This window comes from Ailuropoda melanoleuca, chromosome 15 (assembly GCF_002007445.2).
Source record: "Ailuropoda melanoleuca isolate Jingjing chromosome 15, ASM200744v2, whole genome shotgun sequence".
Taxonomy (NCBI): Eukaryota; Metazoa; Chordata; class Mammalia; order Carnivora; family Ursidae; genus Ailuropoda; species Ailuropoda melanoleuca.
In genome coordinates, this window is record NC_048232.1 from 51,329,268 (window position 1) to 51,353,491 (window position 24,224).

The window sequence follows — 24,224 nt, forward strand, 5'->3', positions numbered from 1 at the left end:
AGAGTTCCCCCGTTAGAACAAAAGATGCTCCTATCACTCAGGAAATTCTAAGAGATTTAAGAGCCCTATGTTAGGTACTGGAGTGGAAGACCAAATATTAAAATGAAAGATGATGCTAGTATCCTTATCACTTAAGAAATTACAAAAGTTTTAAGAGCTCTGTATCAGGAATCCAAGATACAGGCTAAATATATATTTATTATTATGTCACACCAACCAAGAGCAAATCCTACCATTTATACCTCCAAATATATCTTGAAAGTGCCTTCTTTTAATTTATGTGTATCCCCTGGTCAGAAACAAGAATGTCACCATAGCCTCCTCATCAAGCTTCCTGCTTCCATTCTTCCTTACCTCCAATGTATTCATAATACTAAAATACTTTTTAAAATATTTATCTGCTCATGTCATTTTACCACTTAAAACTGTTTGATGAGTTTTTATTGTACTTCTAAAGAAGTCAAATTTCTCCACATTGTCTGTAAAATCCTGCAAGCGCTAGCCCTGCCTACTTTCGCAGTCTCAGAACTTCCACATTGCCCCTTGCCTGCTGTATCCTGACCTTTGTTGCTTCTGGGTCTTTACACTTCTTGTCTCCTCTTCCTTTAAGGCTCTCTCTTCCACCACTTTCACAGATGGTTTCTCTCCACCCTTTACTTGTCTACATATGCTTATTTAAAATTACCTCCTCCAAGAGGTTGTTCTTTCCTTACCCAAACTTAGCGGGTCCCTCTCATTGGTCTTTCTCTCACTTTTTTCCCATTGATTTTTTTTTACCACAATTCAAAATTATTTGCCCATTTAAGGGTTAGGGTGAGTGAATGAATCAGATGAAGGGTATAGATTGTGGCTATGTAAGACTAGATCATTTATTGATTTATTTCACAAATATGGAGAACTTGTATGGGTCAGATGCCAAGCTGGGGACTGAGACTCCAAGAGACAAGCCACTCTCCTTTCCCTTGACCATGATCCTGTGACTAAAATAGCTTCATGAGCAAATAAACTGCAGTGCAGCAGAAGCACGCTAGTAGTAAACACAGACGTGGAAGAATTAGTTTCCTCAGATTTCAAGAGAGGATTCATAGAGAAAAGGACATTTCAACTGGATTTTAAATCTGCTACTCAAACTCTACTATATTGCATAGTTAATGAACACTGGCAGGATGAAACACTTCTGAAGGTGAGACGCCTGGGTTCAGTCAGTTAAGCATCTGCCTTCGGTTTGGGTCGTGATCCCAGAGCCCCGGGATTGAGTCCCGCAATGGGCTCCTTGCTTGATAGGGAGCCTGCTTCTCTCTCTGCCTGCTGTCTCCCCTGCTTGTGCGTGCTCTCTCTCTCTGACAAATAAATGGATGAAATCTTAAAAACAAAACAAAACAAAACAAAAAACACTTTTGAAGGTATAAACTAGAACTAAAAAAAAAAAAATCCTGCAATTAAAAACCATATACATTTTATAATTTGAGGAGAGTATATATATTCCTCATGACCTGAGCCAAAATCAGAGGTTGGACACTTAAGTAACTGAGCCACCGAGGCTCCCCAAAAACACTATTTTTAACATAAAACTATAAAACTTTCTTTAACATGTTGATGTTGTTATATACTGAAGTTTTTCCAATTCAGAAGTCTCTTTAGTGACTTGCTTTCTTTTTCTTGATAATAAAATATTTTTCCAGTGAAGTGCTGAATAAATCTTCATTGAAATACACTACATTACTTTCTGTCAATGACCCTGAAGTATACAGAATTTACACTTCAGTGGTTGCAGTGCTCAAACTTGACAGGTAGTGCGTTGTGTTTTCTCAAAAAAAAAAAAAAAAAAGTATGGCATAGGTCTGAGTGGTTTTGTGTTGAGTTTTGATGAGAAATTAATTGATTTAACATATTGGTGCCTAGACAGTTGACTCTTCGTTTTTTTTTTTATATTATTATTGCAGATATCATTGTGTCTAAGCATATATTTTTAAAGGTGTCTGTATCTCCTATGTTTTATATTGCCATAAATAATGGAAATAGAAAACAAAGCTATCCTGGAATAGAATATTTTTTAAAGTGGTGCTTTCATTTTGTTATGCCAGTGTTATCTACTTTTCCCTTAGAAGCAATGAGCAAATCCAGAACTTTTTACACAGTGTCATGGATAGCTACGATTACTTCATTTTTTTCTTCATAAAAAAGTTATTAGTCTTAAGAAATATTTAGTAAAATCCTTAGAATTTATACTGTATCATATATTGCTATGAGGTTTACCAATTTTTAAGTTGGAAGAGAATATGTCTGTCTCACGAGAATTTTGACAGTGCCTAAATACATCTAGTGTGTTGTCCTATATAATTGCTGAATGTCCACAGGTCTCAGCCCTGCAATGAACACTTTACATTACCTACATTATTTATAAATGGCAAACGTGACTCTGGAATTTACATTTAAATAATATATAAAAATGTTTAATTTGCTTAATGTTTTTAAATTTTTTGTATTCTTGAGGTTTTTGAAAATGGGACCAAGGGTATTTGGGATTTAATTTAGAATTCAGAGTGAGATTGTGGTGGGGGAAGGATTTAGGACTTGGTTTAAGACCTGTCTAATAAATCAAAATGATGCCTTAGGGAACTGAGACATAAGTGGGAGTGGCATCAAGGATCTAAAGCGTGTATAATGATCTATTCATGGTAGGTGATAAAGAGTCCAAATGGATAATCAGCTGTCAGCATAAGAACTGAGTAGACATCACAGGATCATAATGAATGAGGAAGTAGGATGTGCTGGTACCTGGAGGAAGAATTTATGCTGTTGAAACACTATGGCATACCTCAGGCAATAGTTCCAACAGCAAAAGGCCTAGGAATACTCAGATTCTGACAAAATATTATACCATCTATAGTTATGTTTTCTAAATAGCCACATAATATATAATTAAAGATTCAAGAAGATATACATTGCTTATATGGTTATTTCTTATTTTAACTTTTCTAAAACAAGCTAACAAAAAAGTATGTTGTTAAAACATTAGGACTAAGAAGGTGTTTTTATAGAAATCAAAAATAATGTCACCTTAGTAGGCAACACTCTTGGAATGAATTAGGGTTGGAACACAGTACTTCTAGAGGAATCAGTAGTAATATGCATGTTCATTTATTTCGTTAATGGAATGTTTAATGAGCTATCAAACTGAGATTGAGGTTAGTATTGATGCCTGAAGTATAGGAATTATTTACTGAAAGGAAATCTCTGTTATACTTGTTCGTGTATAAGTAGGACAACTGACCTGGCAATATGAACTATTGTAGAGCCTGGCTGAATACCTGCTATATAAATTGCTATTATACCAAAAATAGTACTGCGTTGAAAAATAGCCTACAAATAGGATGAGCATTTTCCTCCAGAATTAGTTTTAAATCTGCAAACTTATTTTAATTTCTATTTAGTTGGGGGCACCTGGGTGGCTCAGTTGATTGGGCATCCGACTCTTGATTTCAGTTCAGGTCATGATCTCAGGGTTGTGAGACTGAGCCCTGTGTTGGGCTCTGTACTGGGCATGGAGTTTGCCTAAGATTCTCTTTCCCCTTCCCCTGCTCTCTCTCTCTAATTATAATAATAACAACAATAATTATAATTTAGTTAATATTTCAGAATTCTTCATTATAAAAAGCAGGAAGAAAAAAAAGACCTAGAACACATGATACATTTGTTTTCAAGCAGTTCTGCTTCTAAGTGTGAATCCAGAGGTGTATCTGGGGGTCAGAGCTACAAATGCACGACCAGATAAATAAATTAGATCCCTAGCCCCATTGAGTTATTGAACATTTAAATATACACTGTAAAAGGCATGCCAAAAAATAATTCTATTCTTGGAATAGTTAAGAATCCAGTGTATATCTAAACTGTAATTTGCCAACAGGCGAACTGGCTACATTTTTGTTTTTTAATGAGAGTAATAATTTTTCCCCTGAAGTTCTGAGTTTTGACATATGCATCAAGCCATGTATGGCCACTACGAATCTTTGCATATTTCTGACCACTGGCCATCACTGATCATCCTACATATCTGTCATTTTGCTTGTTCTAAAATGTCACATAGTAGGATATATGAGAATGTTCTCAACAGTTTTATTCATAGTATTTAAAAACTGGAAACAATCCAATGTGTAAATGCAATCTATGTGGAAAAGATCCACAGATTTGTAATGTATTGAGCTGCCCTAGATTGTTAAGAAAAATTTAGCAGAGTGACAGATCTATAACTTGGAGGAGAAAAAGAGTTGCCCTTTTATAAAGAATATCATCAAGAATTCTTAGCACATCTTAATGAAATTAAAAATGAAAGGACGGAGAAAATATATTGATGAGGCTTGAGACCTCAGAGCTAATTATGTGAGTAAATTATCATTTTTTTTCAGTAAAAAACCCTATTTTTATGAAGCTTTTTCAACTTAATTAAATGTACCATAATAAACAAGATTAATTGCATCCTAGCCAGGGAGAATTCTGGTATCCACAAAATCAAAGATGAAAGTCAAAATCACAGGCTAGATTAGGAAAATAATGTTGTCATCAATCAAAATTTATCCCTTTAAGTTTGCTTACCAAAGAAATATGTCAAACAAACTTTTCTCAAAATCCACATTTATTATTAGATTCAATTTAACTTAACATTACTGGATAGAAGCAGCATTTTCAAAAGTAAAATCATTTCATTCATTTAACAAACATATACTAGTCATCTATTCAGCAGTAGATACCATGAGTATATGCTAGGATTACAAAGACTTCAGGTAATTCAGATTATGATCAAGAATATAGAAAGGCACAAAAAATGGATATAATAGGTGATATATGCTACAATACAGTGATTAACATAGATTTCCTCTGATCATCTACAATATTCCTATTGTGAAATAATTTTTCAACTCTTCAAATAGGTGATAGTAGCTTTGCCATATGCCATACATTTAACGCACTTCTAATTACAACAACTTACCATGTTTTATTGTGTAATCATTTGTTTAAATTTTTTCTTCAACAGTAAACACTGAGTTCTTCAAGGAGAGGGGTTACAATTTATTCATCACTTAATGAATAAGAGCAGATACTTACTAATAATTTTTATGTAAGGAAGGACAAGCAGAGGCAGTGCATATGTGGAACAAAAGGGTGGCTGTGTTACCTGTAGCTGGGAAGGATTTTCAAAGATTAGAGATAATTAAGAATGGAGCCAAATGAGAGAAGAGAGGCAATAACACTTAAGATTTTGTGGCAGAAAGATTAATAGGTAATGTCAGTAACAGAAAGGGAGAATTATTTTTAAAGAGAAATGATGTAGGCTAGGCAGAGTGATTTTGAGTTGTTGACAAGACATCCCAGACACTGTGCAGTAGAAGGCTGGAAATGATGATCTGGTAGTCAGGAACAAGTCTGGTTAAAGATGTGAATCTAAGTGTGATCATACAAGTGGTACTGAAGCTACAGAAGACCAGGGAATTTCCAAGGAAGAATGTAAAAAGTGAGTAAGATTAGTTTCTGAATATTGAGGAATTCAAAGGAATCCCAAAGAAGAGGAAAAAGTGAAGGATTTGGAGGACTCTGTGAACTTTGCAAAGAACCTGTAAAGACTCATCATTGATATATTTCAAGAGAGAAGGGGCAAAAGGATTGGAGGCAGGGAAGCATAATGCTAATCAAGCTGTGGGGCATAATTCCTGGGTTCAAATCCCAGGTCCATCATGGGTTCTTAGGCATGTCATTTAACCTACCTGAACCTTTGAATCTTTATAATGCCTGTCTCATAGATTTATTTGAGGATTATATAATATAAAGTAATTGGAAGAGTAGGACACATAGTAAGCACTCAATTCGTGGATTTATTGACCTTTGTAAAAGCAGTTTCAGATTTGGGGGGAAGATTTTGGAATCCAGAGGAAAAAGAGAGAAATAACACTATGCTTTAAAATTTGAGAAAAATTAAGTTTTTTGAAGTTTTAATTTTAATTCCAGTTAGTTATAGTGTTACATTAGTTTCAGGTGTACAATACAGTGATTCAGCACTTCTGTAAGTTACCTGGTGCTCATCACAATTGCCCTCATTAATCCCCATCACCTGTTTCATGCATCCCCCTATCCACCTCCCCTCTGATAACCATCAGTTTGCTCTCTATAGTTAAAAGTCTGTTTCTTGGTTTGTCTCTCTTTCACTCTCTCTTTCTCTTCCCCCTTTGCTCATTTGTTTTGTCTCTTAAAGTCCATGAATGAAACCATATGGTATTTGTCTTTCTCTGACTTATTTCGCTTGACGTAGGGTAGTTCTATTTTTAACTCTCTGAAGAATCTGCATACTGTTTTCCATAGTGGCTGCACCAGTTTGCATTCCCACCAACAGTGCACGAGGGTTCCTTTTTCTCCATGTCCTCGCCAACACTTGTTGTTTCTTATGTTGTTGATTTTAGCCATTCTAACAAGTATGAGGTGATACGTCATTGTAGTTTTGATGTACATTTCCCTGATGATAAATGATGATGAGCAACTTTTCATGTGTCTGTTGGCCATCCGCATGTCTTCTTTGGAGAAATGTCTGTTCATGTCTTCTGCCCATTTTTAATTGGGTTATGCTATCAGTAGCTAATATCACAAACAAAATATACAGCTAGGGAGGGATCATCATTAACATTATTTGCTATAAATTCAAATTTTATTTTCTTCTTGGTAATTGCATTTCTTGTTGGCTTCATATGTGATCTCAATATATCACTCTTATTTTGAATTTATGATATGACTCATAAAGCACACATACCAGAGTAGGAAAACTATCCGTTCACCACCTTTCCTCTGTGGTTTGCTTATGCTTTCATTAAGGATAGTCTCTTTATGTATGGATTGTATGCACGAGCTTTTTAAAGGCCCTTATCCATTTTATGAAACTTAACTTTTGCCTGTATCTAATATATGTACCCCATGTGCGTGAATTTGTTTAACAGAGCACAGGTGAGCAACAGTACATCACAATAGACTGAAACCAGACAGTAAACGAGAGAACTGTGCCCCACCCCTTTGAACTGTGCAGCTGCCATTCTCATTCAGGTTACCCTGCTTATCCTACGTTACTTCTGCGTCATCTGACACATTGACTAAATGAGAGTGCACACGTTAGCCCACACATGAATATTCACATAGCCTGTTTTATTTTTCTTCTTTAGATTAAAAACAAATATATTCAGAATTTCAAGTTTTTTTTTTTTAAGATTTTATTTTTTATTTATTCGACAGAGATAGAGACAGCCAGCGAGAGAGGGAACACAAGCAGGGGGAGTGGGAGAGGAAGAAGCAGGCTCATAGCGGAGGAGCCTGATGTGGGGCTCGATCCTATAATGCCGGGATCACGCCCTGAGCCGAAGGCAGAGGCTTAACCGCTGTGCCACCCAGGCGCCCCTCAAGTATTTTTTCTTATGCCCCAGTGGATTGCGTTGTTCATCCTGTGAGGCAGGTGCATTCTATTTTGGAATCTAGGGCTTTGATAAAGAGAAGTCTCTGAGGAAGGAAAGTGACATGGCCAGATGTGAATTTTGATCATTTTGATCGTAGACCCAAAGTTAGCAATGAAGTTGTATTGAGAAAGACCAAAGGCAGGAAGGCCAAATAAGAGGTTATTGTTAATATTGTTTAGACCAGAAACTGTGAGGTATAGCAAGAGTGATGATATGATAGACATGAAACTCAAAGATCTAGAGTTGGTGAATCATTAGTAGTTACTAAGGTAGGAGAAAGAATGAAGAATGACTTTCTGATTCCTAACTAAAGCACCATTGTTGGTGGTTTTTTGTTTTGTTTTGTTTTGTTTTGTTTTAACTTTCAAAACAAAGAATGAATTCTTATATGCTATGTTGCTTTTTCCACGGGGGGGAAAAAAGTCATTGGTGGTTTTATTCTTTCCTGATACCACGCAGTATTTGTAGCAGTGTTTTCATTCATTCTATAGATACTCCCCTGGAGCCTGGATCTGCACTAGACACTGATTCTTTGCAAATATCAGATAAGGTTATTCTCAGGCCTGCATTCAATTCTTATTTAATATGATTCTCCTAAAATGGAAAGTCAATAATTTTTCATCACGAGATTTAAAAAATGAGGATTATCTTCCCAATGCGTGATAAATGTTATATGGAAATATAGGTGACTTGCCTTGTGCATCCTGTGTTTAATTCATTGCTGCTGTGTGTCTTGCCTTTAGCTGGGATGACAGCAGCTCTGTGAGCAGTGGTCTCAGTGACACCCTTGATAACATCAGCACTGACGACTTGAATACTGCGTCCTCAGTCAGCTCTTACTCTAACATCACCATCCCCTCCAGGAAGAACACCCAGGTGAGAATTGCCTGCTTACTTTCTCCAGTGCTTCTGCCAGTTTTTTCCCCAAGTTATTTTATATTAGATTAAAATATAGCATGACCTCTGAATCTGATATAATTGTATAAACAGAAGCAGTTTGTGTATATGTATTTTTTCTATTGATTATGAACAACCCAGAAAGACTTACTGTGTATCATATCTCTTTTGATAATATTGATATTATTAACCCTAAAAACTATTTTAATAGTCTCATTTTAGGTAGTTCTTGATTAATTTTATATTGATCTCTGAAATAAATTACTACATCTCTTGAGAATGGCAAATCAAGAATGGATATTAGATAATTAAGTTTTATCTTGTCTTCCATTCCCTTGTTAAATTTGACATAGAAAATTCCTTCCTCTCTGGAGTATTTAATTTGGGTTTTCTGCACATATTTATTCTGACATTCTCTAATATGTACAAGTGAGAATTATGTGGCTGAAATTAATGAAACTTAATGAAGACATAGATAAAAATAGGAGTCTTTGGAATTCTTTTGAAATATAAATCAGTGATGCTTTTTTTTTTAACCAGTTAAAAGGTACATTCGAAGGCCTATTCACACTTTATAGATTTTTCTGCCCAAAGTTTCTTTGTAATATTTTCCTTATAGCTGAAGACAGATTCAGAGAAACGTTCTACAACAGATGAGACATGGGATACTACTGAGGAGCTGAAAAAACCAGAAGAGGACTTCGACAGCCATGGGGATGGAGCTAGCAAGTGGAAGGGTGTTTCTTCAGGACTTCCTGAAGACCCTGAGAAGACAGCGCAGAAAGCCTCCCTGTCCATTTCACAGACAGGTTCTTGGAGAAGGGGCATGTCTGCCCAAGGAGGAGCACCATCTAGGCAGAAAGCTGCAACGAGTGCACTCAAGACCCCTGGTAGGCTTGTCACTTTACAGCTGTTATGCAAAAATAATTTATGGTTTCCATTCAATCTTTGTTCTCTTTAATAATAGCTTTCTTTTTAATTAAATCATATTCTTCTCTGTATAGTTATTATTTTCCATGTAAATTTCACATATTTTACCATATAAGTCCACATGAATATAACAATCTAGGCATTCTCGAGAGAGAGCACCATTATAATTTAGGGCTATTGAGTGTCTTTATTCTGCCATAGTCATTTCTGTTCATGTGGAAATAAAAGAAGTCTGCTTAATAAAAATAAGATTGCTTTCCTTCTCCCTTCCTTATGAATGTTTGCAATATTTATGTTAAGTATACACTAATTTTCACTACCACCACTGAGAGGCAAGAGCAATCACAGTAATATAATGGGTTGGAATGCTGGAGATTTGAAACATCATTTGTGAATTATACTTTATGAAAGAAAAGAGTGACAGACTTCTGCCAAAATGTACCATCTTTCAATTTTTTTAAAGATTCTTTCCCTATTTTTAAAATGGTGCCTAATTTTAAACAGTGTCGCTTAAGTAGTGTTGTACCAGGGACTCTAAATATAAGCATCTTACAGATATTCAAATGAATTCTTTTTCTAGCACTTAGCTTGATAAGATTAAGTGCTATCCTGATAAAGGAAGAGAGTTGTGAGATATAAGACAATAATAAACTGTAAAAAAAAAATGCATTTTCATTTTATCTCCTTCATCACTCGTCACATTTTCTGTAAGAGCCATATTTTTATTGCTTTTTAGGCAATCCTCTCAATATATTAAAGCACGTACCTATCGAGATCTAAATAAATGGTTAGGAACTGCAGTAATATAAAGACGTATTCACATTTTTACACGTCATTTGAAGAAAGATTAGTGTGTGAATCAAAACGTGCAGGCATGTATATTTGTGTATTTCTCATTCATTAGGGAAAACTGATGATGCCAAAGCTTCTGAGAAAGGCAAAACTCCCCTAAAAGGATCGTCTCTACAGAGGTCTCCATCAGATGCAGGAAAAAACAGCGGAGATGAGGGGAAAAAGCCCCCCTCCGGCATTGGAAGATCCACTGCTCCCAGCTCTTTTGGATTTAAGAAACCAAGCGGAGTAGGGTCATCTAGCATGATCACAAGCAGTGGAGCGACAATAACAAGTGGGTCAGCCACGCTGGGTAAAATCCCCAAATCTGCTGCCATTGGTGGGAAGTCAAACGCGGGGAGAAAAACCAGTCTGGACGGGTCCCAGAATCAGGATGACGGTGTGCTGCACGTGAGCTCCAAGACCTCCCTGCAGTACCGCAGTTTGCCCCGCCCTTCAAAATCCAGCGCCAGCGGCATCCCTGGCCGGGGCGGCCACAGGTCCAGCACCAGCAGTATCGACTCCAACGTCAGCAGCAAGTCGGCTGGCGCCTCCACCTCGAAACTCAGAGAGCCCACTAAGATTGGGTCAGGGCGCTCGAGCCCCGTCACTGTCAACCAAACAGACAAGGAAAAGGAGAAAGTAGCCGTGTCAGATTCAGAGAGTGTTTCTTTGTCAGGTTCCCCCAAATCCAGCCCCACCTCTGCCAGTGCCTGTGGGACGCAAGGGCTCAGGCAGCCAGGATCCAAGTATCCTGACATTGCGTCACCTACATTTCGAAGGTAAGAATGTGTGAAACGATGCTGGGCATATAGAAAATGCTGTACTGTAAGATACATGGGAACCGTTTAGCAAATATAAATAATACATGTGTGTCCTAAATCCTGTATCCTAAATATAGATATAGATATAGGTATAGATATACCCTAAATATATGCTCTAAGGTCCATATAGCTTAGCATCTTTTATTTAGTTTCTGAGTACAGTGAGTTTTAAAAAGCTGATCTTATAAATAGCTGGGGAAAAAATGGTGTTCATTTTGAGAAATGCTCAAACTTCTCAGTCCCACTATCATTCTAATATTAGCAACACAAACAGCATTTATAAGAAACTTAAAAGCAGATGGCAGTACCCAGTACCGGGGGGGTAGTGATAAAGTAAAGTAATCGCTTGTAAAATTTCCATCGATTTCCATCTCTGCTTTCCACAGTTGAAAATAAAACAAAATAGGTCTTCATGACTATTGGTATTCATTTCCAGTGTTTATGATCTTGCTGGCTCTTAATGAGTCGATAATCATGAATGCAGATGAAATTGTTTTCCTTGTAAGAGATGAGATTGGACAGATTGATGCAGTACTGCATCTTAACGTATTTATGAAAATCAAGGTATGATATCATGGACAGAATTTGGAAACATTTGGATGTTTCATATAGGATAACAACTCAGGAATGGATGAAGTTTTGTAGCTTCACCAGTTTCTCTGATAGGACTCTGATAAGCAGCATAACTTGGTTTCTGTGTAAGGACTCTCTTTGGTACTAAGTATGTGGAGTTCTGCTGTGTGATATCATTGTTTTTAAATACTAATATATTTTAAGTGGCAGGAAAATACATAGCGTTAAAGACTTGGGGCAAATGGTTAAACCTCTCTGGGTCTGTTTCCTCATCTATGAAATGATAGAGTATGATTTATAGTCCATTATGTACGTGTTAATTATCTTTAGTGTTTGTTTTTATTTCAATGAATAAACCAAGAACCTTGATAACTGGGAAATAAAGGGTCTTGAAACATTTACATTTCAAGCAATCTCAGATACATGATTGTTTGAAAACCCAGAGGTTATATTCCTCAGTAGAAATATTAATTCTGAAAAACTGGCTTTTTGAAATGTTGATTCTCATTGGAAAGAATAATGACTTGAAGTGGGAGTAATTATTTTGGTTGCTTAAATAAAAGCCAATAGTGCCCTCCAGTGGCCCATTACCTATGAAACAATTTCTCATATTCGTCATAAAATATTTCACTAATAGGAAATATGGATTTCATTGCAACTTAATTAGTAATCATTATGCCATTACTTCATATCACTTTATTTCCATATTTACATAAATTCGATTATATCATCTGCTTCATTTACAAAACTAAAATGTTTTCTGAACTGAACTCCAACATCTAAGTTAGCACCAACTATGTTTCAAATCACTATTATAAATATGTACTTGAATAGCACTGGCAACTGACATAAAACCTTTGGTCTTTCTTGAGGAAAATACACACAAACGAACATGTTGCCAATAGAGTCCAATCTTATTTCTAACCAACTGCTCTCTGACCGTCACTCAGGCCTCCAGATATGTAACATAACCTCCTAAACCTTGCCTTAAGCATTCCTTTTAGTTTTTGAATAAACTGTTACATTGAAAAAAAAAAAGAAAGAAAAGAAAAAATTTTAAGTGTTATATACCGAATGCGTAGAAGTTGTTTCATTATAATGGTTCTGTAAATAGGTAACAGCAGGTGTGCTCAAACTCTTTAATTTTCTCAAAAGATTCTCATGATCACTTAAACTGTGAAAGCCAAGGATTTTCATGTTTGATCTACTTTTGTTTTGCCCCTTTCCCCCCACCCCCTGGGTGGCAGCCCAGTACCGACTTACCTTTATAGTGATATGAGAGATTTTTTGGCACAAGATTAAGAAGTTCGAGCTTATAAAGTTCATTAATGTAGAGATGGGAAGTGCTTGGGAGCTTGGTGCGCCAAAGCACACTTGGCTCTGTGTACTGTAACCCTAAATATTAAATGTGGATATTAGTTTCTCGGAACAACTGAAGTTGTTATTTGTTTTTCTTTTAGGTTGTTTGGTGCCAAGGCAGGTGGCAAATCTGCCTCTGCACCTAATACTGAGGGTGTGAAATCCTCCTCAGTAATGCCCAGTCCTAGTACCACATTAGCGCGGCAAGGCAGTCTGGAGTCACCGTCGTCTGGTACGGGCAGCATGGGCAGTGCTGGTGGGCTAAGTGGCAGCAGCAGCCCTCTCTTCAATAAACCCTCAGACTTAACTACAGATGTTATAAGCTTAAGTCACTCGTTGGCTTCCAGCCCAGCGTCGGTCCACTCTTTCACATCAGGTGGTCTCGTGTGGGCTGCCAATCTGAGCAGTTCCTCTGCCGGCAGCAAGGACACTCCGAGTTACCAGTCCATGACTAGCCTCCATACGAGCTCTGAGTCTATTGACCTCCCCCTCAGCCATCATGGCTCCCTGTCTGGACTGACCACAGGCACTCACGAGGTGCAGAGCCTGCTCATGAGAACGGGTAGTGTGAGATCTACTCTCTCAGAAAGGTGAGCTTTCCTAGAGGCATCGATGAAGTCTTCACCCCCTCCTCCCGACACTGTGCCTACCCTCCTCCCCCACTAAATTCCCTTGATGTCAGTGGGAATGCCACTCTGCAAAGGGACATAAAATTGAAGGGACAAAAGATTAAGGAGACTGGGCCTTTTGTTTGCTCTTACTACCAAGTTCTTCGTAGAAGAAAAAAAAGGCCATGAAGAATAGGATAATTGTATAATTAAGTTTCTTAATATGAATGCATACATATGTACCAAACAAGCAATTTGAATAAAATTCAAAGCATGTGTTTATGTATTAAATGATGTCTTCTCAAGACATGTTAATGATTTGGCCTAAGCTCCAAGACTAGCTCCTTATGATAATTTGAGCATTTTTAAAGACCAAATTTAAATGGATTCTATAATTATGTTCTGAGCAATATGTTAAGTTTGCTTTATTAGCACTTCTATAGGAAAATAGCAAAAAGATCACTGGGGAATCCTAGTTGAGTTGGAAAAAAGTCAATTGTCAGATATGAATTCTTACAGAAAATTAATAATACCAGTGATATTTTTAATAGGCCCCTTGAAAATAAATCGTATTACTAGGTGTTTCCCATTGGTTTAAACAGTTTTTTTTTTTAACTTACAATGAAAAACATTCAGCATTCCTTACCAATTGTATTTACCAGAAAGTGTCACTGTTAACCAAAATGTCTTTAGATTATCTCACCCCAAAAATCTTTTCTCAGGTATTTTGCTACTGACTCTTTCCCCCTGGAAGATGTCCTGAAATTGCCTCTTTTCCCAGATAAACTTAATATTCTTTGTTTCTTGACACAAAATGCTCTTGGCCACATGTCTTAGTTGTGTTATTTGTGAAAGCACTACTGGCCACTGAAAATGCGTGATATCGTTCCCTAAGCTTTCGTTCAGCCTGTTACTGAGGATGACATCTCACCTTTTTTCCAGACTTCCAAACTTACTCCCAGATTCATTTTTTAAAACACTGACTAAAGCTCTTACCTAGACTCTCACCACATTACACTAGTTGTTCCTTAACCCCAAATTTCCCATTGCTCTTCCGTTTCTCTTGCCTTTGTGAAATGCAAAACATGGCTTCCATCCCATCGTACCTCCCAGCCCCCTCATGGACATGGACAACCATGCCCATGAGACATCCCTCTGATAAAAGATTTTTGGAACGGAAATATTTATGCTTGATAGTTCCTATGGTGGGCTGCTAATTACAAAATAACATTTTCCTTCATAAACAAAAAACTGGGCCAAGAGACACAAGACAAACAGCTGGGGGATAGAGACAAAAATATAGGCGTTTGCATCTATGTCCCTTCTAGTTTTGTTATTATAGCTAGCGTACGTTAAGACCAACTATATACACGAAAACGTTGGTTGTAAGTACTGTTTCATTTAACTTTTTTTATCTCAGAAGTTAGGCTTCCTACAGCATCTTGGATTTGAGTTTCCACACTTTAAGGTAAATGGGCACCCTCAAATGTCATTTTCAAGACTTGTAACAAGTAAATTAAATTATATTGAAAATCTGTTAACAACCTATAGTTTTAATAAATGTATCTTTGACTGTATACTGATATGTGAGGAATCCAAATACATTTTCATAAACACACTGCCAATAGGCCATTATTTATTAACCCAAGTCACCCTCCAAATTACTGATTTTTTAATCATAAATATGGCTGCAATAAATTGACCATTTAGCCATCAACCTGTTTCTCTGGTCTTCAGATACTAAAAAATCAGAAAAGTAGACAAGTAACTATTTGTAACCAAGTAAACTTCAAATCAAACCAGAGGATCAAACTGAGTTTTATGGATACAAATGCAATGTTAATATTTTACTTTATCTATATTTTAGTGGAAGTCAACATACATTTTCACTTAGAAATACCCTAGCAATTATGTAGTCACTTATTATCCTTAAGCAAATCTTGTTGTTGTTGATCAGTTTTTGAAATAGACCAGCTTTACGAATGAGAATGTTTCCGTATTAAAAATAGCCAGATAAACAATTTTTCTAAAATAAACCTGAGGCTAATTTAAAATAAATGCATATTTTGCCCTTGATTCTTAGTGAAATGTATTGATGAATATTAGAGTGAAAAATAAAATACTTTCATAGGTATAATATACGACATAAATATTAATTAGTTCCTCCCAGGAAATTACTGGATCAAAATAATTTTTTATATGAAAGGTTGTATTTTTTTTTCTTGGGAACAAAACTGCAGGCAATAGCAATTTGTTCTAATCCTTTAAAGTACATTCAAGAAAGTTCATGATCTCCTGAAGAGAAAATAAGATCCTATCAGAGATCTGGCCTTAATTAGAATTAAGCGGTCAGCAGAATGTTGGGAATGCTAAGGAAACCAAAGAGCCATATCTGACAGAAAGTGTGCTGAAGTATAAATATTGTGAAGTAATTAGAGTGATATGATAGAGATGTATATAAGTTCACAACTGACCTGTTGTCTGCAATTTCAAAACATTTGACGGATATATTCATATCTTAGTATTATTGAATCAATAGTTTTTCATGAAGATTTTAACTGTTCAAATTCCTTTTCCATTAAAATGTCATAAAATAATAAATAATCCCAGAAAGTTCTTCAGTAATTCTCCCTCTTGCTGCTCCAAATCAATGGCGGCCCTTGAGCCATAACCAGTTCCCAGGTATTTAGTTTAGTTGGTTTTGCTTTTTGTAACCTAACCAAACTTTACAAATAACTTAAAGTAGTAGCCAACTTTACAAATTGCTGGCTTGTTTGGAAATATCAGATCGAGCAACCCTGCCTTCACAATCCTGCAGAACATCTGTTGGCTTTAAACAGACAAGGCCTGACCTCCTCAGACTGTTGGCTAAAATCGCCCTTCCCTCATTGCCACTGCCTGCTGGCCTCGCAGGCATAGGAGTTTGTGACCTTTCAGGGTGTGAGGGAAGTGTCTTCATTATAAAACCATTAGTATCCAGATTCAAACAGGTATTTCTACTTAGAGTTTTAACTTATATTGGTAAATTTAAATGTATTTTTCTGATTTTTCTTTCATTAAATTCTCTGCATGATATAAATAGATGCACTTTATACAATTGATAATTTTGGCAAACAATGCCTATTTTCAATCTCCTCTGCAATGTCAAGCTTTAATAAATCCTCACGCATGAAAAAGATAATCTTTAAAATGGCTTGTGACCATATTAATGCTTTAGCACAACTGTAGTTCATATTTATAGGTTTTTCATATTTGTTCAATCTTATTCCTTTTTGTTTGCCATGCACACTACTAAAAACCCTTATGTAGTCAAAATATATACTAGAACTGGCATCTACATAACAGAGTGATTACCTTATGTGGACATTCCCAATAAATAAAGTCATATAATGTCTTTGGTTGCTTTCTACTGCAGTGCTAAATAATGGAGTACACATAGAAGAAAACATTTTAGCTTTGATTTTGAGTGATTAATTTTCAAGTCGATGTGTTTGCATTTGTGTTATATCATCCCATTATGCATATCCTGTGTATTTAATTTTGATCATTGGAAGTTCTACTGGAAGAGAGCTATCATTCTTCAAATTCGAATTAATTTTATTCTTTGGTTATTCACATGCCAGAGATTATAACAGAAATCCCTAGACTTGTCCCACTTAGCTGTTGGCACCCTCTTCTATTTTTAGAGAGGCCATTTCTCATTTTCTCCAGACACATCCTTTCATCCCTTTCTATGATCAATTGAGAATTCTTTTAAAATAGAGACTGATAAAACTTATAGCCTTTTAAATACCTAACTTCGAATTTCCAAAAGATGACATAATTTAATTCTATTAAATATTTAAATAAATGGCATAGAAACATTATGTTTCAACCAGGTATTTATCATATATTATTTTTCTTCTCGTCTATGCAAAAGGAATAGATCTGCCTCTGTTTTTATTAAAAATAATACGAGTACAAAACTTAAGCATTAAAAGGTGTTTTATATCTTCGCTGTCCATTAGAAGTTGTCACTTTAACTTAGGGAGAGCAGATCTATCTGATTTCCACCTATGACTCTCCTGCATTTGAATCCCAGTGAGAAGGTCTAGTCAGTGGCACAGGCAAAAACTACCATAGCGGTAGGTGATCTACAGGGGAATTATGTTAACAAATAACTTACTCTACCTGCTCATAATCCTGTCACTAAATTATCACCCAATGTGTTACCACAGTAGACATCTGGTCAACTTTGGTTGGCCTTTTCCAGTATGTTAAGCATTAAATATGTGTTACAAAAATTTTATTTTGTGAAGTTTAGAGAACCATTTTTGTTGGATGTGTAATGTGGAGGTTTTGTTTGCATTATGTCCTTAGGGGTTTTCTTTGTTTTAACAGCATGCAGCTTGACAGAAATACACTACCCAAAAAGGGACTAAGGTATATATTTCTCTCAGCACAATTGCTGCCTTTCTCTGTTGTTACGTAAACTTTGTGTGCTGTCTCTCTCCCTCTTTCTTTCTTTGTTTACAATGAAATTTCTGCCATTGAGGATGGCATCACTTTTAATCCTGATGTTTTCTCTGGCCTGAGGAGTTGGTGAGATAAGCCTCCAATTAGAGATACCGGTAGAGGTCAAGACTAATTAGAGATACCGGTAGAGGTCAAGACTAGGTAAATCAAATCCCATCTAATATTATTTGGGGAGCAGCAGTTTTTGGTAGATTTCAGAACTCACTTCTATAAATTAAAATAAAATTAACTTCCCTAACTTTTGCATCTTGGAGGCATATGCCTGCAAAACCTCAACCCATATAGTCTACAGATGTGGCCAGTTAATGTTGAAAGGTTGAAGGATGCTCTAATTTGAATCAAAGAAAATATATTTTCATCATCAAAAGACAAATACTATAATTAAGGTATGAATTTTTAAAGAATCCTTTTGGTAAAAACTCAAAAGAGTTTTCATTTCTGTTTTTAGAAGTGCTAGTCAATTTAGATATGAATTACATATAACATAATATCTCAAAATCATCATTCAGTTCATCATAAAAACTAAAATGAAAATTTAATCCCTGGCCTTCCTTTACTGTATACTTTTATCTAAGGAGAGGATATAAAATGAACTACTGATAGAGGTATAACACATATGAACTTAATGAGTTAACTGTTCTTTGATGTTAAGAATTTAATTACTCTGGTGAAAATGAGCACTGGCCAAATAGGTCTTTCCCTCTTATCCTTTTTCTCACCAGTCCCTTAGTAATAGCAAACAGCTTGCAATTATTCCATTTCAAGATTTTGTTTCAGAAATTTATTTTCCACTAAAGTGAGCCCATTTTTTTCCTTAAAAAAAAAGATCTAGACATGATATCAAGTGGCATTTTAACCAAATAAATGTGTTTTTTTTTATGTTTTCCTTTTTTTTTTTTTTTTTAAAAGATCTGTCAATTTGTGTTCCATTTCCTATGCCTTTCTGTGGCCATCACACCAGTTCCCTTGGCTCCTGGCCTAGCACTGTCTACCATATTTAGTCTGTGCTTTCACCCTCTTCACATCCTTCCAAGCACTGTGCTTTTGAGTCCTTCTCAATTAACTTGGCTGTCTGCTCATTGCTTATGATTTTCAACTACATATCTCACAGAAGCATAATTTTCCTTTCAAAATCCTTTATTTTTTTCTCCTGTGAGATTCAAACAGATGGTGTCAGATCATCTGGAAGAACTAAGCAATTATAATTAGATTCAATCTGTTTGAGAATGTTGTTCAGTCTGAATAGTAAGCTCCTCTCAATTGTTTTCTTGTCCTGGTATTGCCTTGCCCTTGTAGATGTGTTTCAGTGTCTTAGCTGTGCTGTTTTGCAGATACACCCCATCATCTCGGCAGGCCAACCAAGAAGAGGGCAAGGAGTGGCTGCGCTCCCATTCCACCGGAGGGCTGCAGGATGCTGGCAACCAGTCCCCTCTGCTCTCCCCATCCGCCATGTCATCTTCCGCCACAGGAAAATACCACTTTTCCAACTTGGGTAAAGTATTCTAAACACAATTTCATCTTGTTCCTTTGACCACCTGCCCTCACGGGAGAGCTGGGATCTCTCCATAAAATGTGTTTACCTAAGGAAAAGATAGAGACATCTTAAGAGTACCTTTTATTTGTTTGATAACTGATTATTCACAAAACACTTTCTGAACGATATGCAGTTTATTGTTCATAATAACAACTCGACAAAGGTACTACTGTTGTGGTTTTACAGTCTGGGATCCAGAGGCACAGAGAGGTCATGTCACTCACAAAAAGGTCTCACTGAGGGGCAGAGGCAGTAATTGATCCCAGAACACGTGAATTAAGCCTAGGGTGTTTTCTCAGAGTCCTCTTAAGAAACAATAAAACAACTCCTTGTCCTTTGTTTAAAATGTTTTTTTTTTAATCCTTAACAGCATTTATCATACTTTTGTAGAAAAACAAAATATAAATAATTAAGAAGAAGGAAAAAGTTACTCCGTGATTCTAAGATCACTTCTTTACAGGTGATCAAAATGAATGCAATGCCATTTCAAAACTTTCCTCAAAATGAATGTGAGTATTCCCTGTGAACATTTTTGGATAAGTGCAAGGAAAAACAAATGACAAGTTTAGCCATTGTGTTACTTTGTGCTTAGCATCATTTGTATGAAATATAAAATCATTTGTATAAATGTCACAGAAAACATAGGGAAGAGTGACAAAATAATGAAAGAAGTCTAAACATGCCAGTTCTAATTTAATAGATCCAATGTTTTTAAAAATAGATTTCCGTTCTATAAAATCACATATAAAGTAGTCTCATTATTATTTTTTTTGGTTCAAAAATGTTTCTAGTAACGGACCCAGGATTGTCCAAATTCGTCAATTGTTTGGACTTGTCAATTTTTTTAATCCTATAGGACATTCACGACTCTTTCTCTTCTCTTGTAACTCTATCTGCTTTACAGAATAAACCTTTGGCAATGGAAAACAATTATTTTGGTCATGGTTCCATATGAGCTAGTGAATTCCTATCCAACACCAAGTTTTTGCTCCTACATCTACACAGTGAGAGACCTCTTTGCCTCATAATGGCAACTGATGGTATAGTTTCTACTAACTTTGAATTGTAATTATAAAACATACCAAGAAGCTTAAAATTTTAACTTCAAAAAATAAATTGAAAATGTTTTTTATAGAGTCGTAGGACTATGAAATAAACTCTAATTTTATGCAACATCTGAAACAAACCCCACCTGGAATACTGAGTTTGCTAGGTATCTTATGTCTCCTACCAATCTTTTCAATACTTGACATTAATTTGACTAATTGAATCTTTACCCCATTATTTTCTCATTTATACCATTCTGATTAAACCTGTCTGTTCCATTATTATTTGGAAAAAAAAATGCTCGCCACTTACTGTGTCTTACCTTGACAAAGTCAGTTTCCTCATCTGTGAAATGGATCCAAAATTCCTAGGTTTTATTTTGGAGGGACTGATTTATGTGTACCAAGACTCAAGAGAGTATAAGACTTAATAGACCTTGCTACCTCATCATTTTTATTGGAAAGCATGCCTTACATTATCAGAGATAATAGCAGTGGATTTCAAGTTGATCTTACTGCCTCTACCATCATTTTCAACATTTTCACCCACTGGGATTTATAAATACATTCTCATGTGCCCACCCAAATTTTATAAGCATACATGCCTTCAAGTCAGGTGTTCTGAGGTCTCTATGCTGTGTTATTTTGAAGAAAAAATGTCCAATTTTAAACACACGAAAATTATTTTTTTAGAACTTTTTATTGTGGGGCACCTGGGTGGCTCAGTCGGTTGGGCATCAGACTCTTGGTTTCAGTTCAGGTCATGATCTCAGGGTTGTGAAATCGAACCCTGCATGGGGCTCTATGCTCAGCATAGAGTCTGCTTGGGATTCTCTCTTCCTCTCCCTCTGCCCCTCCCCTCACTCATGTGCTAACTCTCTCTCTTAAATGAATCTTTAAAAAAAAAAAATAACCTTTTTATTGATTTCCAGACCACCTGAATTTATATTTACTAGGCAAGACAGTGGTACTATCAAAATGTAATCATAACTAAAGATTATTTTATTTTTAAATTTTAAAAAGTATACCAGATGGAGTTTTTTAACTTGAATATGGAGGGCATTGTCCTGCACTTCACTTTGGTCATCATTTGTCTTCAACTTGATCATTATCTCTTCTGAATGATCAGCCAGTGGTTATTACAAACGTTCAGCAATTGTAATACCTGTGTTTTTTCTTTATCCTTTCTACTTATTAAAATATGTTAATACATAAAAGTTTTAGAAATATTACTGTAAGAAGTCACGTATAACAGAAATGTAAGATCACTTCAGTTACATGATTATCGGTAGAGTAGCGTGAGCTGTTGCCGAAGTAAACCGTGGTTTGTGTGTAATTCCTGGTATGTGGGATACCTTTGGTAGAAACCATTCCACTCAAGAAAGCGAATCAGAATATAACTTATGTCGACAAAATGCATCTTTGTTTGAACCTGTGTTTACTACTGGTCATAGTCCTTGTGAGGTATCCCCTAACCTGTAAGACTCATTGTCATCTTCCCATGAGGGGCAACAATTACTCAGCCTCATTTTTCACCTTGCTGCTAGGTTCGTATGTAGAAGTATTACTATCAGCCTCTCACTTACAAGTTCTATATACTTGTTGGACACTTTGCATACAGAGTATTGTTGAAACAAAGTTGTAGGGGAAGTCTCCATGCTTTTGGGTCCAAGGGTTCCTCCACCTAGAATGCCCTCCTACTCCTCTCTCCGTATTCACCTTTCAAGCTATTGAGAATTAACCTGTTTCTTCCATACTCATGAAAGCATAGAATCTCAGAGATGGGAGATACCTACCTCAGGTTCAATTATTCAACTATTAGTTAGATTCTTTTTTTTTTTTTAAAGATTTTATTTATTTATTTATTAGACAGAGATAGAGACAGTCAGAGAGAGAGGGAACACAAGCAGGGGGAGTGGAAGAGGAAGAAGCAGGCTCACAGCAGAAGAGCCCGACGTGGGGCTCGATCCCACAACGCAGAGATCACGCCATGAGCCGAAGGCAGATGCCCAACCGCTGTGCCACCCAGGCGCCCCTATTAGTTAGATTCTTATGACACCTCTAGCTTCTTCTCTAAACCCACCCTGACAGAAACTACCTGAATCTAGATATATTACACTTTTGAAGTTCCTCTTTTAAAAAGTCAAATAAATTTTTCTTGAATTGCTACCTAGTTCCTAGCGATAGACAGATTCCACAAAATAAGTTAAAATAAGCTTCTATATGAATATTCTTATTTTAAAACAATATCATAAACTCACTAGCTAATATGTCTGGGTTTAGTAGCAAAGTCAAAGAGAAACCTTGAGGTATTTAAAAACCCACTCCATATTTCCATCAGGTCCATTCTCCTCAAATCCCACAAGTCAACATTTAATTTAATAAAAACAGGGGCTTTGCTCTGAAATACAATTTAAGACAAAGTCAGCAACCCCCTTTTGCCTAATATATGGTCATATCTGTATCTCTCCTTTTTAGAAATTTGGCTGTGTCTCTGAGCTTTGAATGAGTCCAGAGGTCATTTATTCTACCATTTGAAAAAATTATAAATCATGAAGAAACTGAAGGGTGGAGACTGGAATATTTGTCTGAAGCAAATGGAAAGCAAAGCCAGTATAGAAGCCCTGTGTTAATTTGTGTACCATTGCAGCAAACCTCTGTCATATTTTTGTCCACTATTGTATAATTTTTCCTGGTTTATTTACATATTAACTTTTCTACCTCTCAGTCACCTCTGCTGGTAGCCATTGTTGAAGGCAGGGCCATGCCATATTTATCTTTCTATTCAATCACAGCCCCAAAAAAGTAGGCTTGTCATAGACATTAACGTAACTGAACATTCTTAAATAGTATGGGTATAGTTTCAATGGAGAAGCCTTCAAAAGTGTTTATAAATGCAAACTATTCACTTTAAAATTCACCTTAATCCTCATTATTTCTTGGATGTGTTAAGTCACATGTTTTGAAATTATAGAAGGACAATTTACTTGGATAGCTCTGCAACAATTATGCAAAGCCAAATAGTGAGTGAAATGACCTTCTAACCTCGAGATACATATTAATATCATACATTTACAAATGTGTTGAATACTTCATTTAGCAAAGAGACAGTCCACACTGTGGACATAGAATAGGATGATTTACTCCAATCCAGGTACTCTAAACATAAACATTCAAGTCTAGAATGTCCTTCAGTTTATCTTTTGGCTGTCAGTTAGCAATCAAATTGAATTATAGTCACTGCTGGCTGAAGGAAGGTGTCTAAAAGATCTCTCTCTCTCTCTCTCTCTCCCCCCCCCATCCCCTTGCTCTCCCTCTCTCTCTCCTCACCCTCCCTTCTTTTCTTCTTTCTTTCCTTGTTTCAGGGCTTTTTTCCTTCCAACAGATTACATACTTTACAAATCCATAGTTTTTTTCCCCTTTTATTATATTTCACATACGCACACAGAGATATAATTATAAATCTTGTATTTCTTTCTTTTTTCTTATCCTTTTTCTCATTCCAATCCACAACCGCTCTATCAGAAGGTTGTTCTGTGTATTAATTCATCAATACCTGTAAAATACCTAGCATGGTGCCTGGAAAATAGGAGATGTTCCCTTTCATTTGCCTCATAGAATAT

At 36.1% G+C, this 24,224-nt stretch overlaps 1 protein-coding gene across 8 annotated transcripts in view; it reads left to right on the forward strand.

Moving 5' to 3' along the window:
• The window catches only part of NAV3 (neuron navigator 3), a 570,381-nt gene that overhangs the window by 465,573 nt on the left and 80,584 nt on the right, over nt 1–24,224 (forward strand). For 5 of the 8 annotated variants that reach the window (XM_019803871.2, XM_002923310.4, XM_034644499.1 and 2 more), the window contains 6 exons: nt 8,228–8,360; nt 9,001–9,271; nt 10,216–10,924; nt 13,000–13,488; nt 17,887–17,928; nt 19,353–19,513. In XM_019803871.2, coding sequence (XP_019659430.1) covers nt 8,228–8,360; nt 9,001–9,271; nt 10,216–10,924; nt 13,000–13,488; nt 17,887–17,928; nt 19,353–19,513 — 1,805 coding nt within the window. The remainder of the gene's footprint in view (nt 1–8,227; nt 8,361–9,000; nt 9,272–10,215; nt 10,925–12,999; nt 13,489–17,886; nt 17,929–19,352; nt 19,514–24,224) is intronic. The other 3 variants (XM_034644498.1, XM_034644501.1, XM_034644502.1) reach the window with 3 other exon arrangements.